This window comes from Mizuhopecten yessoensis, unplaced genomic scaffold (genome assembly GCF_002113885.1).
Source record: "Mizuhopecten yessoensis strain PY_sf001 unplaced genomic scaffold, ASM211388v2 scaffold10275, whole genome shotgun sequence".
Classification (NCBI taxonomy): Eukaryota; Metazoa; Mollusca; class Bivalvia; order Pectinida; family Pectinidae; genus Mizuhopecten; species Mizuhopecten yessoensis.
The window spans coordinates 621,188-636,375 of NW_018408465.1; the positions used below are offsets into that span (position 1 = coordinate 621,188).

Here is a 15,188-nt window from a genome sequence, read left to right on the forward strand (position 1 = left end):
TAAGGCCTTGACACATGTTACTGTCATTCAGATGGTAAGGCCTTGACACATGTTACTGTCATCCCAAAGGACAGGCCTTGACACATGTTACTGTCATCCTGATGGTAAGGCCTTGACACATGTTACTGTCGATCAGATGGTAAAGCCTTGACACATGTTACTGACATTCAGATGATAAGGCCTTGACTCATGTTACTGTCATTCAGATGGTAAGGCCTTGACACATGTTACTGTCGTCCTGATGGGAGGGCCTTGACACATGTTACTGTCATTCAGATGATAAGGCCTTGACACATGTTACTGTCATCCTAATGGAAAGGCCTTGACGCATGTTACTGTCATTCAGATGGTTAGGCCTTGACACATGTTACTGTCATCCTAATGGAAATGCCTTGACACATGTTACTGTCATCCTGATGGAAAGGCCTTGACACATGTTACTGTCATTCAGATGGAAAGGCCTTGACACATGTTACTGTCATCCTAATGGAAAGGCCTTGACACATGTTACTGTCATCCTAATGGAAAGGCCTTGACACATGTTACTGTCATCCTGATGGTTAGGCCTTGACACATGTTACTGCCATCCTAATGGTAGGGCCTTGACACATGTTACTGTCATCCTGATGGGAAGGCCTTGACACAAGTTACTTTCATCTTGATTGGAAGGCCATGGCACAAGTTACTGTCATCCTCATGGAAGTACTTTAACACAGAAACTCCCCTTAAAGTGACTGCTTTTGGCACATGTATGCCAAATTATGTTTCATTTTATTTGATAAACAGCTTTTTCAAAGAATGCTTTGCCATAGAAGATTTTTTTTTATAGTCTGTAGTGTTTTAGAATTAAAATTATTGGTAGAAATGATTTATGGTTTTGATTTCAGTGATAAATTTTCTATGCTTTTTAACATTTGACTTACATGGTAGCTCATAGTTGTAAGAATTGTAGTGCAGATTTTATGGTGTCGAATGGCTTGACTAGACATGCTTTGTTCAATGTGGTATCTGACTTGGTGACTTTGCATCCATATCCGACATCAGTATTCATATATTCAACTATACACACCAATTTGTTCTGTTTGGGTGTTTTTTTGGTGTTTTTGTAATTTATCAAATTGAATATGATTCAATCCAATTAACTTGAAAAGTGTTTTTTATTTGAGCATAATTTTGTGATAGAAGTTCATATTTGAAAATGCATGTACAATGCCATGCCAGGCCTCTCCTTGGTATTACAGTGATATGATAATGATGAAAAAAGCCAGATTTGTGCTGATAACTGTGTTATTTAAGGAATAGGTCTTTTGTTACGGACAGGTAATGAGGTCATATTTACAGGTACTGTGTTTTTGTGTGAATAATTCATAACAATTTTTTTTATACATAAGTTTAATCAGCGGATACAAATTTCATTTTAAAAACTTAATCATGTGGTTCAATAAAAGTAACAGCCTGAAATTTGCATATAAGCTTTGCTTAACTGCACCAACATCTATTGTTTAATACGTTACACAATTGTGTTTCTTTCCACGAAAATGTGCATAGTTCGGCCCACATGTGTTTTCGTCATTGTCATGTAAATTTGTCACATTCTGTGGTAAGGTTTTAATATGATAGCTCCAGTTTACGGAAACCATGCATGGTTATTGAGGGAATGTTCGTTTATACTATAAATACTGTATGCTGCAAAACTGAACCCGAACATTAAGCATATTTCTGTATTAAGAAAAATTTTGCTATTCTAAGACATTGCCTGAATGAAACATTTGGTCAATATAATATATAGATAAGACGAACTTCTCTGTACAAAATTGAAAATAGCCTACCTGTTGTTTGATCATTGTACAACAATAGAAAATAGTCTACCTGTTGTTTGATCACTGTACAACAATAGAAAATAGCCTACCTGTTGTTTGATCACTGTACTACAATAGAAAATAGCCTACCAGTTGTTAGATCATTGTACAACAATAGAAAATAGTCTACCTGTTGTTTGATCATTGTACAACAATAGAATATAGTCTGCCTGTTGTTTGTTCTGTAGATGTATGTTATTGTATGTCCTACATATGTATATGTTCAGTTTTTTAAACACATTCACCAATCAGATGTGCAGTAAAATCGAATTGTTTATACACGATAGATGTTCTTGTTGATTATACTAGCTCTTACAATGTGTGTAGGTAAAAGCATGGAAGGAGACTAGCATGGGATACCTACAATGAATAGATGTGAAATTAGTAGAATGTCACTGTTCTCAATATTGATGAAGAACATGTCATGTTGTCTTGTTAATGATAAAATGTTAAGATTTATATAAAGGTGGAAATTGTATGTTAATATATATATATATATATATAACAAAAACATCAATCCGCCTGAAGAAGCCCTAGAAGGCAGAAAGGCCTAGCGGACGATCTGAAAAATTTATGTGTTTATTATATATATATATATATGTATGATGATGATGTCATTTTAATACATGACAAAGTCTTGTAATCCATGGATATGTCATATTATATGCCACATGATATGACGTCATGTTTTATTGATATGGTGATGTTCTAATACATGACAGTGTCATTTTATATATTAAGATGTCATGTTATCCATGGAGATATCATGTAATTCATTGAGATGTCATGTTATATGTTATGCATGCCACACGAATTGATGTCATGTTATTTATATGGATATGTTGTTCTAATACATGAATTTTATACATTAAGATGTCATGTAATCCATTGAGAGGTCATGTAAATGATTCAGATGTCATATTTTATGTTGTATATGCCAATTATATGATGTCATGTTATATATATGGATATGTCATTTTATGACATGACAAAGTCATGTTTTATGTTAAGATGTCATGTTATCTATGATTATGTCATGTTATATATATATGTGTGTGGAGCTGTCATTCTAATACATGACAAAGTCATGTCATACAATAAAATATCATGTTATGTGTTATCCAGACACATTGTGTGAAGTCATGATATCAACTTAGATCTCTGAAGAGCAAGAGCGAGGTATATAATTGTGTGAATTTATATAGAAGGATACAATACATGTATCAGTGTATGTGTTGATTATGAATTTATCATTGTTTATGGATGTGTAAAGTTATGTCAAACACAATCTTTGTTATCATGTTGTTAAGGTTGAACTTGTAATGAATACGGTAGGGGTGAGGCTGATCGTATTCCGATCTATTATGAGTATAATATGGGTGGGGTGACAGTACTTTGTTACGAGTACTGAAAGGGTGGGGCTGACTGAGTATAGAAAAGGAGGGGCTGGCGGTTTTCCAATATTGAAAGGACAGTACTGAAAGGACAGGGCTGACTGAATACAGAAAGGGTGGGGCTGACTGTACTCCGATCTATTAGGAGTATAGAATGGGTGGGGTGACAGTACTTTGTTACGAGTACTGAAAGGGTGGGGCTGACTGAGTATAGAGAAGGAGGGGCTGGCAGTTTTCCAATATTTTGAAAGGACAGTACTGAAAGGACAGGGCTGACTGAATACAGAAAGGGTGGGGCTGACTGTACTCCAATATGTAACGAGTACTGAAAGGACAGGGCTGACTGAATACAGCAAGGATGGGGCTCCAATATGTACTCCAATACTCAATGCATAAGTTAAGGGTAGGGCTGTCTGTACCATGATATATAAAGAGTATAGTATGATGGGGCTGACTGTCTGATACTCTATGAGTAATTAAGGGTGGGGCTGGCTGTACTATGATATATAAGGAGTATAGTAAGGGTGGGGCTGGCTGTACTATGATATATAAGGAGTATAGTATGGGTAGGTCTGACTGTACCATGATATATAAGGAGTATAGTATGATGGGGCTGACTGTCTGATACTCTATGAGTAATTAAGGATGGGACTGGCTGTACTATGATAAATAAGGAGTATAGTAAGGGTGTGGTTGGCTGTACCATGATATATAAGGAGTAAAGTAAGGGTGGGACTGTCTGTACCATGATAAATAAGGAGTATAGTATGGGTAGGTCTGACTGTACCATGATATATAAGGAGTATAGTATGGGTAGGTCCGACTGTATTTCATCATCCTAGAGTAGACATGATGTACACCATGTGAAGTATGATCACTGATTTACTGTAGTACTTGTGTATGATGGGGTGTGTTCGACATGATATACCTGAAGCTTTCTTAGAACAACGGAAATCCAACCCTGGCCTGTAGAGGGAAAACATCCTATACATTATATATAGGCAGATATCTCCCCACCCAGGGTAATCATTCTCCCTATATCCCAGGTAGGAATGGTATGTCCCAACTCCCTTGTAAGAAATACCCCTTCACTCCCTAAAAGGGATGGCCTGTCCCTACCCTTGGTTAAGGATCCCACCTCGCCCTTAAGTAAGGATAGCCTGTCCCTGCACCTTTGCAAGGATTTCTGCCCCACTCCTTGGTAGGAATAACCCATCCTCAACCTGTGAAAGGGATTCCCGCTTAACGTTCAGCCGGGATAACCAACCCATCCTTACTCCTGTGGAAGAAAATCCCCCTCTTTCACAGGAACAGAACCCCTCCACCGCTACCCACCCCCATGTAAGAAATCCCACCTCACTCCCGAGTAGATATAGCCCAATCCCAGGCCTGTGGAATGAATCACACCCTCAACCTTATTTCTAAGTAGGGATAACCAGTCCCAATCCCCATGTAGGGAATCTCCCTCACACTTTGGTGAAGATTACTAGTCCCTTATTTGTTCCTTATACCAAAGTCTCCCAAGTAGAAATATTGACCTGATCAATAAGGTCTTTCCTGTTACATGTGTTTGATATATAAGTCAATAAAGTGACTGTGATACCATGTTGTGTTTTTGTCTTGTATTGAGGTACAGATGGTGTCTAGCCAGAGACATTACAATGCTTAACACAATGTACCCAAAACGGGATTCTTTTGGGAAAACAAAAAAAAAGAAACTGTCATGCAATGCAAAGTACTTTTTATGTAGGCAGTTCTCACGCTATGATCCTTTTATGACAATTTTACTGTATATAAGCTTTATTGGCTGCTGGTTAACATTTCATGGACAATTTAAATATCGTGATTTGCGTGCTGTGCAATGCTATTCAGTCGTATATCAGAATCTCGATCTCGATCTGTACGATGTAGGATACACGCATCGGGAGAGAGAATGCTAGTGGCGCTTAGTCATGAAGTTGCAAGGCTAATTTAATGCCCTCGAGTAACTCTGCAATCACAACGTTGTCTGGAAGCTGGTTCCAGTCGATGGGCTTTCTGGGAAAGAATGAGTTTGCAGTTTTAAAACACCTGGAGTTGTTGGTTTACTGGTTTTTGATAATGTTATTTTACGAGACACTCTGTAAACAATTTGGCTCTAATGTTCCGTTTCCTTCAGATTGGTGTTAAATAATCCTGACAGTGCATGGCTGGCACCAGCCACTCGACCACTTATAGAAGAACACCAGTCTGTTCTGCTTCTTTCTCTTGAAATGGGGGCAGGCCCAGGTCCTGGAGCATCGAACTAGTGCGAGGAATGCTATTTTTCGACATGTAGCTTGACAGTGTTTTAGGTTCCGCCGCATAAACCTTAGAGTGGAGTTAGCCTTCTTTACTATCTCGGTGATGTGTGGACCAAATCTAAGATCGTCTGAAAGGTGACTCCGAGATATTGGGATTCCTGCCCTTGCTGTAGGATGTGGTTGTCAAGCTGATAGAAGTGTTGTGACTGGCAGATGATGCTCTTAGTGTAGCACTTCTTGACATTGAAACGCATACCTAATGTTTATCTCATCTCTCCAAGTCAGCCATGTCCTTTTGGAGTTGTAGGTGATCTTTTATGTTCTGGATGCACCTGTATAGTAGGCAGTCGTCGGCAAAGAGATGAACTGTAGAATTGACCGAGTTCGGAAGGTTGTTGATATGACGCAGGAACAGTATCGGGCCGAGAACTGTTCCCTGTAGGACTCCAAAGTACAAGTGGACTGAGTTTGACTCTTCACCATCGACCGACACCTTCATGCTGCGACTTGTTAGGAAGTCTCTCAGCCAGTTCAATGACCCATCCACCCCCTACATGTTTATCTTATGGATTAGTTTGTCACGGGGGACAGTGTCGAAGGCCTTCGAAAAGCTCCAAAATTGGCCATGTCGATCTGGACAACAATGTCATATTGCCTCATGAGGTCATGGACAGTGATAACTAGCTGCGTCTCGCAAGAATAGTCTGCTTGCAGATCATATGCTCAAGCAGCTTGCAGGATACACAAGTGAGTGAGACCGGTCTGTAATTCACTGACTGGTGACTGTCTCCCTTCTAAAAGACAGGTGTTACATTAGCATGAAGCCAGTCAGCTGGTAGTTTGCCACTGTCGATCGAGCATTGGAAGATGCGTCGAAGTGCAGGAGACGATCGACGAGCACCCTTCTTCAGTATGGTGTTGGGGATCATATAGGGACCTTGGACATGGTCTCTAGTAGCTTCTTTATCCCGTTAGATGTTACGGGAGGGGCGGGATCTTGTTCTTGCATCTCCATTGGGTATCAGGCAAGTCCTTGTTGTCATCGATGGTAAAGACTGACTGGAACTGGTCAACGAGGATCTGCGCTTTGTCCTTGCCGTTACTAAACAGTTGTCCTATCTTAGGGGTGCTACTTCAGTCTTGCCCTGTCTTCTTGACTTGACGTAACGCCAGAAGTGCTTGTTGTTTTCGTCAAGGCCTGTCTGTATGATACTGTTTGTGTACTGGATGCTTGAGATATGCATACTTGAAGGCCTTCTTGCATTCTCTCTGGAACGTCTTATACTTTTCCTAATTGCAGGTCTTCTTGGCATGAGTATACATTCTGGCTTTCTTGTTTTCTTCTGCTGAGATCTTTTGGTAAAGTCAGGGAATAGATTTTCTGGATCTGGACATCTTAGATGGCACTTGCTCCCGTGTGATTGTGTTGATGACCTCTTTCTGGTGGCATCCATGTAGATGCCTGTCCAGTTGGCTTTGGAAGAGGAAGAACCTTCGACGTGCCTGTGGGATGTGGTTGATGTCTGTCACTATCATGACATTGTCACTTATCCCCGGGATGGATGTCGAGTACTTAATGATTGATGGGTTGTTGGTGAACACGAGGTCCAGAATGTTGTTTTCCCTCGTCGGCTGGGTGTGGATTTGTGTAAGGCCATGTTCTACTGACAGATCAATAAGGGCTTGCTGGGCTCTCTCTGTCTCTCTCTGTCTGCTGCTTCTTTCTGTACACACATTTTCTCCCAGTCAATGACCGGGCAGTTAAAGTCTCCAGCGACTAACACATGCTTGTCCTTTGTTGAATTAAAAGTCACTTAGTATGTTGATATCAAGGATGTTACGGTGTGGCATGTGAAATGGTGCTAAGTAGAGGTCTTCCTTTTTCTGCATCCTCACCTTCGACCAAACTATTTTAAATTCCGTTATGAAATCAGGTTGTAGGTCTGAAAGCAAATTTGGCCCTGTAGCTGTGAATATGCAACCTCCTATGCCGATGGATCTGCCGTTCCGTTATCATTTTCAAAAGTACAAGGCGTTTACTTATGACAATATTATTCGAAATATGTTCAACAATCACAGACACTATTTTCTCAATCAATAGCAAACATAATGGCCATATTTTCTGGAATTGTCACTTTGGATCTTGCCGTTGTTGCTAAACGTTGTAAAGTAAATTTCTACTTACGTTTTGGACCATTTTAGACAACGATTGTTAGTATTGTGACCTTTAGAAACTACTAATGATTTCATAATGGACTGAAATGTTCATTTATTATAAACTTTATTTATTTTACAACAACTATGAAACAAATTATTTCAACTTATATTAATCACTCTTAATGGCCTGGATGTTAGCGCGCGGTTGGTTTAATGTTAGAAGAAATCGGAATATCCGGAGAAATCCCACGTGGTCGGGCAGGTGACCTCATGCACTTTTACGTTCCATCGGGGAATCGAACCCCGGCCGCCTTGGTGAAAGGCGATAATGTATCTGCGTCACCCGTCTTCCCAATGTTCATTTGTTGCAATATGTTTTTTATTGTATTTTTCGCTTTCTGCGTCGACAAACTTAATTTGAAATGTGTGCTTCCTTTATTTTGGATTTACATGTATATTGATTATTTTCTTGCATATCATAAAATAAATGGATTAGGCAAATGTTTCCTCAACTTCCCAACACTTTCTCCTGAAGAATTGTAAATTTTTAAAACATGCGTCATATATAACACACAAAAATATATCAAATGCAATATTTTTTATTCTTAAACCTGAGCCACTTCCAACAAATGATCAGGAAACAGAAACAGACTATACAGGTATAGCGACATCTTGAGATGTCTATCGGGATCCGTCGGCACTTTCTGTAAAGGAGGACAATTTTCTCGTTTACGGAAAGTGCCGACGGTTCCCGATTGCTGGAGATGTATGCCATATCGGAGCTTATATGGCCACACTAGCATATAGACTGAATTACCTACCTTATTATATTTCACTCCGCAATACTGCGCTCTTTGATAGTTAAGTAATTTCGAAGCGAAGTCTAACGGAGAGTAGAATAATTACGGCATTAACCTAGTTTACAATATCGCAATATAACAGCTTTTACCAAAGCAAACACAAATGAACTGATGAAGATTTGTTTTATATACATTCTCATACAAATACATTAATAGGTGGGATATACTAGGAGAGTTTGCATATAATCATAATATGACAAAAAAAAGTATACTGATTTTAAATAGTCATCATCTTTTTCGATTTTAGAATCTGTACGACATTGCCTTAAACATTTAACTCATTCCGAAAGGGTTTATGTTTAGAAAGTTTGATCGTTTCAGCCATATATAAAAAGTCCTCGACATCATCCATGAAGATTTTGAAATTTAGCGTTAAGATAAGGAAACTAAATTCAACGTACCAATGTGAAACGTATTAATATATATATATACATATTAACGGTACTAGTACATCTGCCGATATGTAGGTCGACAAATATTGGGGACGAACACCGATCCAATTATAGCTGAATTTATTTACACTGTAGCCCATACAGAACACTGTCAATCATACGCTTATCCGAAATATACAGATGAAATGTACAACAACAACAAAACGTTTCTTTTGAAGAGGTATCCTTTGATCATATTCGGGACCAATCATCCTCGAAATTCCAGGGTTTGTAAGCGTCGGTGACACAAGTAGGCTAGTTTCATTTTTGATGTTCTTCAAATGAATCGCGCGGCAGAGTAACGGCAAAACCGACCGGCTTTGAAATCGGATGTCGCTTCTCTGTTATCACCGAGGGCCAGTCGTCTTCGAGGTCCAGTAACCAGCCTACGTAGTGATTGGTCGTTTTTTTTATACACGAAACCAATTAAATAGCTAACAGTGTGCCTTTTGTCATATCCTCGTCGACACGCCCGTATCATTGGAAGCTAAGTCCGTTCTAGAATGGTTAACCATAGTGATCCCGGACACGGCATCCTTGCCTCCTGGTACCAAGAAAAGGTCTTTGGTGGCCCGCCGGATCTGACGGTTCATGACAGCATACAATAACGGGTTCACGAGACAATGTGCCCAGGCAACGTACAGAAATCCGATATGTATTTTAGGGTCATACAGTGACGTGTTGGGGTCAATGATAGACATGATGGCGAATGGTAAATACATAAAACAGAATGTACTTAACAGTACAATAACCAGGGACACCAGACGAACATCCCGTTTCCGAGGCCTGTCGGCTGTACTTTTAGTGATCACAGATCTGCTCCGGGTTTGATTCACCTGTTGGTTGGTTTTAAACACTTTTGGTAGAATGCTTATATATCCAAAGATTATCAACGGAACAGTGGTGAGCAACGCAAATCCGACGAAAAATTTCCCAAAGCTGTCATTGGCTTTGAATGGATGGCAGAAAAACCTGTAGCGATCATATGACAGACTTCCCCAAACATTTGTCGCAGGAAACACCATCAGTATCGGGTACACAAACCAGGAGACAGCTATCATGATCGCGATGTTTTTCTTCTTGTTATATATCTCTAAATATGTGCTGTACCGGACGATTAGGAAATATCGGTTGATAGCGACAAGATTGAGTCCCAATAATTCAGAAGCCGTGATCGAATACGTAATATATCCCATGAATTGACATAGCGCCAGGTTCACCTCTCCAGAATAGCTGAACGCCATGACGGCGATATACGGCAGACTTGTCACACAAACCAAGGCGTTGTTTATCACCAAATTGAGAACAAACAATATCACATTTTGTCGATAGAGTTTCGCCTTCAAAATGGCAATCAAGATGAGCGTATTGGCAATAAAACCCAAAGTCGCAATCAATGTGGCCCCTACCTGATGAAGTGTTCGTGTGGATATTTCCTCGTTCGATGTTGAGTTATCCCAACTACTTAAAACTGTCGTCTGCTCCATTGTTAACCGTACCCAAAGTAAATGGTAATGCTTAGTTCTGCTGCATTAGAAGTTGCTGTTGTTAACTGCTTTCAATTTGTCGTCTGATGCTGATGATTTCATTCATAAAATTTGATTTTGATTGATTACTTAGGAATTTTTGAAAGATTGTAGTACTAAGAATAAACTACAATGTACGTCACACGTGATATTGAGTGGTGAACACTTAAAGCTAGTGTGAGATTTCCGTGTTTGTGCGGGCCAACTTATACAACTTATAAGTCTTTTTACAAAGTGTACCGTATTAACATTAGTTTCATGAGCAAGTTTCCGGTATCTTAGTCATACACAAGTTGAGTAAAACTATTGCTAGACTTGCAGCAGTCAGCATTCTCATAATTGTTTATAAGGTAAATATAGTCATACGAATATGAGATGACAAGCACTAGTGTTATATTTACTAGCACATTTAATGTATTGGAGTTGTAATTTTCTGGTAAATAAAATGTTTAAGGGTTGTATATTACTGGTAAATGTAATGTATAAGAGTTGCATTTTATTGGTAAATGTAATGTTTAAGAGTTAGTTTAAACTTCTGTTTTATTCACATTAACATATGTAATACATAATACAAGCATGATTAAACATAAATGATTTGGAGACAGAAACAAGTGTTAATACACTTGTATAAATCTGATACCTTTTATCGTAACCAACATTAACAACTATAGCTTAGGGATAGTGAAGTAAATAAATTACAGGGGAAGTTAGAAGAGAGTACAAAATACGTTATATTCATAAAATCAGTACATTGTGGTCAAGATAAATCCTTCTGTTGCGTCATCATTAATACACTTTATGGTTGATTTTCGGGCTATTTCGAGAAAGGTATATATATATGCATATAAGTAAGATCGTACATAAACAAGCTGCAGTATAATGCTAAACTAAAACATACTCTATGCTAATCATGTGGATGTTTTCCCCTACGCAGACAGTCGTTGCGATAGGCTGTTCACATTCCATACACTATTGCTGATCAATTGTTCGTCACATCCCGTGATATATCCGTTTCCACTAGACTGTTTGCATCGGGAAAGACCATCCACATGACTTACTTTACACATGATATATGTTATTTCATGAATAAAAAAGTCATTGATTAAGAATCTTATTCAAAGACGTCATAAGATAATAAAATCCTAAATTATTTGAAACAGTATGTATACATTAATAACAATATCATCATAAAACTGTTTGACTTAAGGATGTAATCCCGAACAGCGACGACAACTATTTTGTTTTCTTCTAAAGATAACGATCTATCGCCATATAATAATAATTTGACAGTTATTAGGTACCGAAGGGTTTCGATGTGTAGTTGTCTGATGGCAATACATAAGGAACAATCTAGCAGGTAATGAGAAGTGTTTTCGATGCTACCGCATGCGCATAGAGGGGATCGAACAATGTTTTCCTTTATAAATGTTCATTAAGAGAGCTGCTTGACATGCGTAGTCTAGCATGGTATATTTGTCCTAATCGTGAGTCAAATGAGTAGTGTTTTGGTGGATGTTTATTGTTGCTGCGTTAAATATCATGTGATTTAAACGAATAAATGGAAGGGTTTCTCCTGACGTTAACTGGAATAGAGTTCCAGCTATTGATAACAGAGGACAAGATAGATCTTTGGTACACATTAGAATGACAATGAATGGGAGCGATAGTTGTAACATCCGTATGTATAGTATTATGGCTATGTATTCCAGTGACTGATTGTGGTACGAGACGGTTGAGGTATTGGGAGGTATTTTTGTAGAACATTTTGCAGAAAATAATTAGTTTGTGTTGATGTCTACGTTCAATTAGTTTGTTCCAGCCTACTTCTATATACAGTTTATCTATGATTGTCAGTTTGGTTGCACCAGATACAATCCTAGCTGCCTCAGTATTAATTTGTTCCAGTTTAGCACTATATTCATCGGTAATATTATTCCACACTACGTCAGCATATTCAATAATAGGTCTGATAAATGAAAAGTAAATAGTCTGTAATGTGTTTCTGTCGAGTTTGAATTTTAGAGAACGTAGAATATTGATTCTGGCTGAGGCTTTATTGATAATGTAGTTTACATGTTTGACCCAACTCCCGTCATTCGAAAAACATACTCCTAGGTGCTTGTGTACTTCAACATTTGTTATTTCTTCATTACTACATGTACAACGGTTGGTGAAAAGGTCTTTTTTTTTTTTTTACTAATTAACATACTTTCGGGTTTTTTTAGGACTGAAGCTTACCAACCACAATTTCGACCAGTTTGTTAGTTTTTGTAGATCTGCCTGAAGAGCGGTGATGTATCGTCTGCAAATAATTTAATAATATAACTTATGTTGTTAACGATATCGTTTATGTAGATAAGAAATAGGAGAGGGCCGATAATTGACCCTTGAGGAACCCCTGCTTTGACTTCAACCCAGTCAGAATGTGCATCATTAATTTAAATTCTTTTATTTCGATCACTTAAATAACTTTTAGACCATTTGAGAAGGGACCCAGCGATACATATTTGGGAAAACTTATACAAAAGACCCTCATGCCACACTCGGTCGAAGGTCTTGCTGATGTCACAGAAAATAACTCTAATTTCTATCCCTGTGTCTAAAGCGTTCCTAAAATCGTTTAAAATGCTAGTAATTGGTTGACAGTTGAGTCCCCTGATCTAAAACCTGACTGATTATTAGTGAGAATATGATAGTCAAGAAGGTAATTTTATACGTATTTATACACACACCTTTCAAATACTTTTCATAAGATACAAAGTAATGAGATTGGTCGGTAGTTTTTAACATCGTTTCGACTATCTTTTTTGTGAACAGGTAAAATATTTGTTTTTTTCCCACAAGCTCGGGAAAATTCCCACAGATAATGATTTGTTGAAAATATACGCTAACGGCTCGCTTAGAGGAACGGCTGCCTCTATAAGTATTTTGGTACTAATGAAATCAGGTCCAACTTTACTTCAGTCAAGGTAAGAAAGAACATCATGGACATCAGTTTTCGATATATGAATTTGCCTTTAGGAGACTTTGATTTTGAATTTCTATGGGAGGAGGGATTTCAGTTGAAGAGTCATCAACTGAGGACTGACAAGAAAAATATTCATTAAACACGTTTGCTTTATCAACATCATGCTCATAGTAATAATTATCATAAAGAATAGTTGGGATTTCATCAGATTAACCCATATCTTGCATAAATAGTTTTACGGTCTGCCACCAGGATTTACTAGGATCGACTAATTTAGTGGATAATTTGTTATAATATTTAATTTTTGACTGTCTAATGATATTTACACACTTATTACGAGTCCGTCTGAACTTTAACTAGTCTGAAGATTTATTAGTTACTTGAGCCTTTTTATGATTTTTTTTACGTTTAGATATCATACGCCGTATTTCTTGATTCAACCATGTGTAACGTTTTCCACCCCGTCGCCGTATTTCTGGCCAATATGTTTTAGTGAACACTTTATGGGAGAAATAGGGAAACAGAGCGGGTTACATAAATTCAAATTCGCGCCTGTCCAGTATCTTGGAAGTTGAAAGAAGATGACAAACACTTAAATACAAATACTTAGTTCATTTAATATTGAAGAATGAATAGTCTTATTTACAATATAGAGTGATAATCATTACCGCAATGTAAACACTATTGACGGTATTTTGGGAGAAATCAGGTAGTCTGAAATCTCAGCATATTAGTAACTTATCCATAATTTTGCAATAACACATTCCAGGGTCGTAGAAAGCGAAAGTGAGCGTAACCCCTGGATATCAAGGATGCTTTAAGGTGGCTCCACACTTTCGCAATTAACCACCAAAATTCGCTGAAACTTTCATATAATGGTTATGCAAGCTCGAGTTGCTTACCTTGGATTGTGAATTACAATCAGCTTCACTATATGATTGAAAGAGTCTTTTGAAATAGGGTGAACGAACTAGAATCAGTAGAGAAAAATGAATTGGTTCATGTAGAGTTTGAAGGGCCAGGATTTGATTCAACATCACCACAATGTAACAAAAACATGGAAATATATATTAGGATGTATGTTGTTAGCTCAGATACTACATGTAGTATAACTTTGTCAAGGGGGAGTTTCCTATATGGTATTAAAGAAACGTTGTTCGTTATCTTCATTGCTTTTGATATCGCAACGTCATAAAATATGCCTATTCTTGAGCGATGCATGTCAGGACTTATAGGCATTGTGGCTTGCACCGCCCAAGAAGGCCTAATTGACCAATACGTTGATCACAAAGCTGACCATACATACATATATATCACAATATACAATTAAAACACTGCATTTCATTGAAAAAGACATAGATATAAATAATAATAACATAAGACATCTGATATGTACAAAAATGAATGAAAACATTATTGATAACGGAGTTAACATCAGAGCTCCATTTCACCATGGAAATAATTATATACTAGAAAATATGTATTTGAAAATATAGATTACATGTGACCAAGTACTGGGCTTTACTAATCAAACATGATGTTTAAGGTCACGGATATGACGTTGAACAGTGAGTGGGGAACAGTTAGCTACAGTGGTATCTGCTGAGATTGTGTCCAATACCAGATCATTATTACACCATTTCACTGAACGGTTTGCATTATGTAAATAATTATATTGATATAATCTTAGCTTACTTGTAGCTCAGTACTA

General features: G+C 37.9%; 1 protein-coding gene across 1 annotated transcript; it reads right to left on the reverse strand.

Annotated features, from left to right (window-relative positions):
• Positions 1-7,909: 7,909 nt before the first annotated feature.
• Positions 7,910-10,682, reverse strand: LOC110459945 (G-protein coupled receptor moody-like). Its single transcript, XM_021512473.1, has one exon. It carries the CDS (start codon positions 10,468-10,470, stop codon positions 9,436-9,438), a length of 1,035 nt encoding a protein of 344 aa, XP_021368148.1. The 5' UTR covers positions 10,471-10,682; the 3' UTR covers positions 7,910-9,435.
• Positions 10,683-15,188: the final 4,506 nt, after the last annotated feature.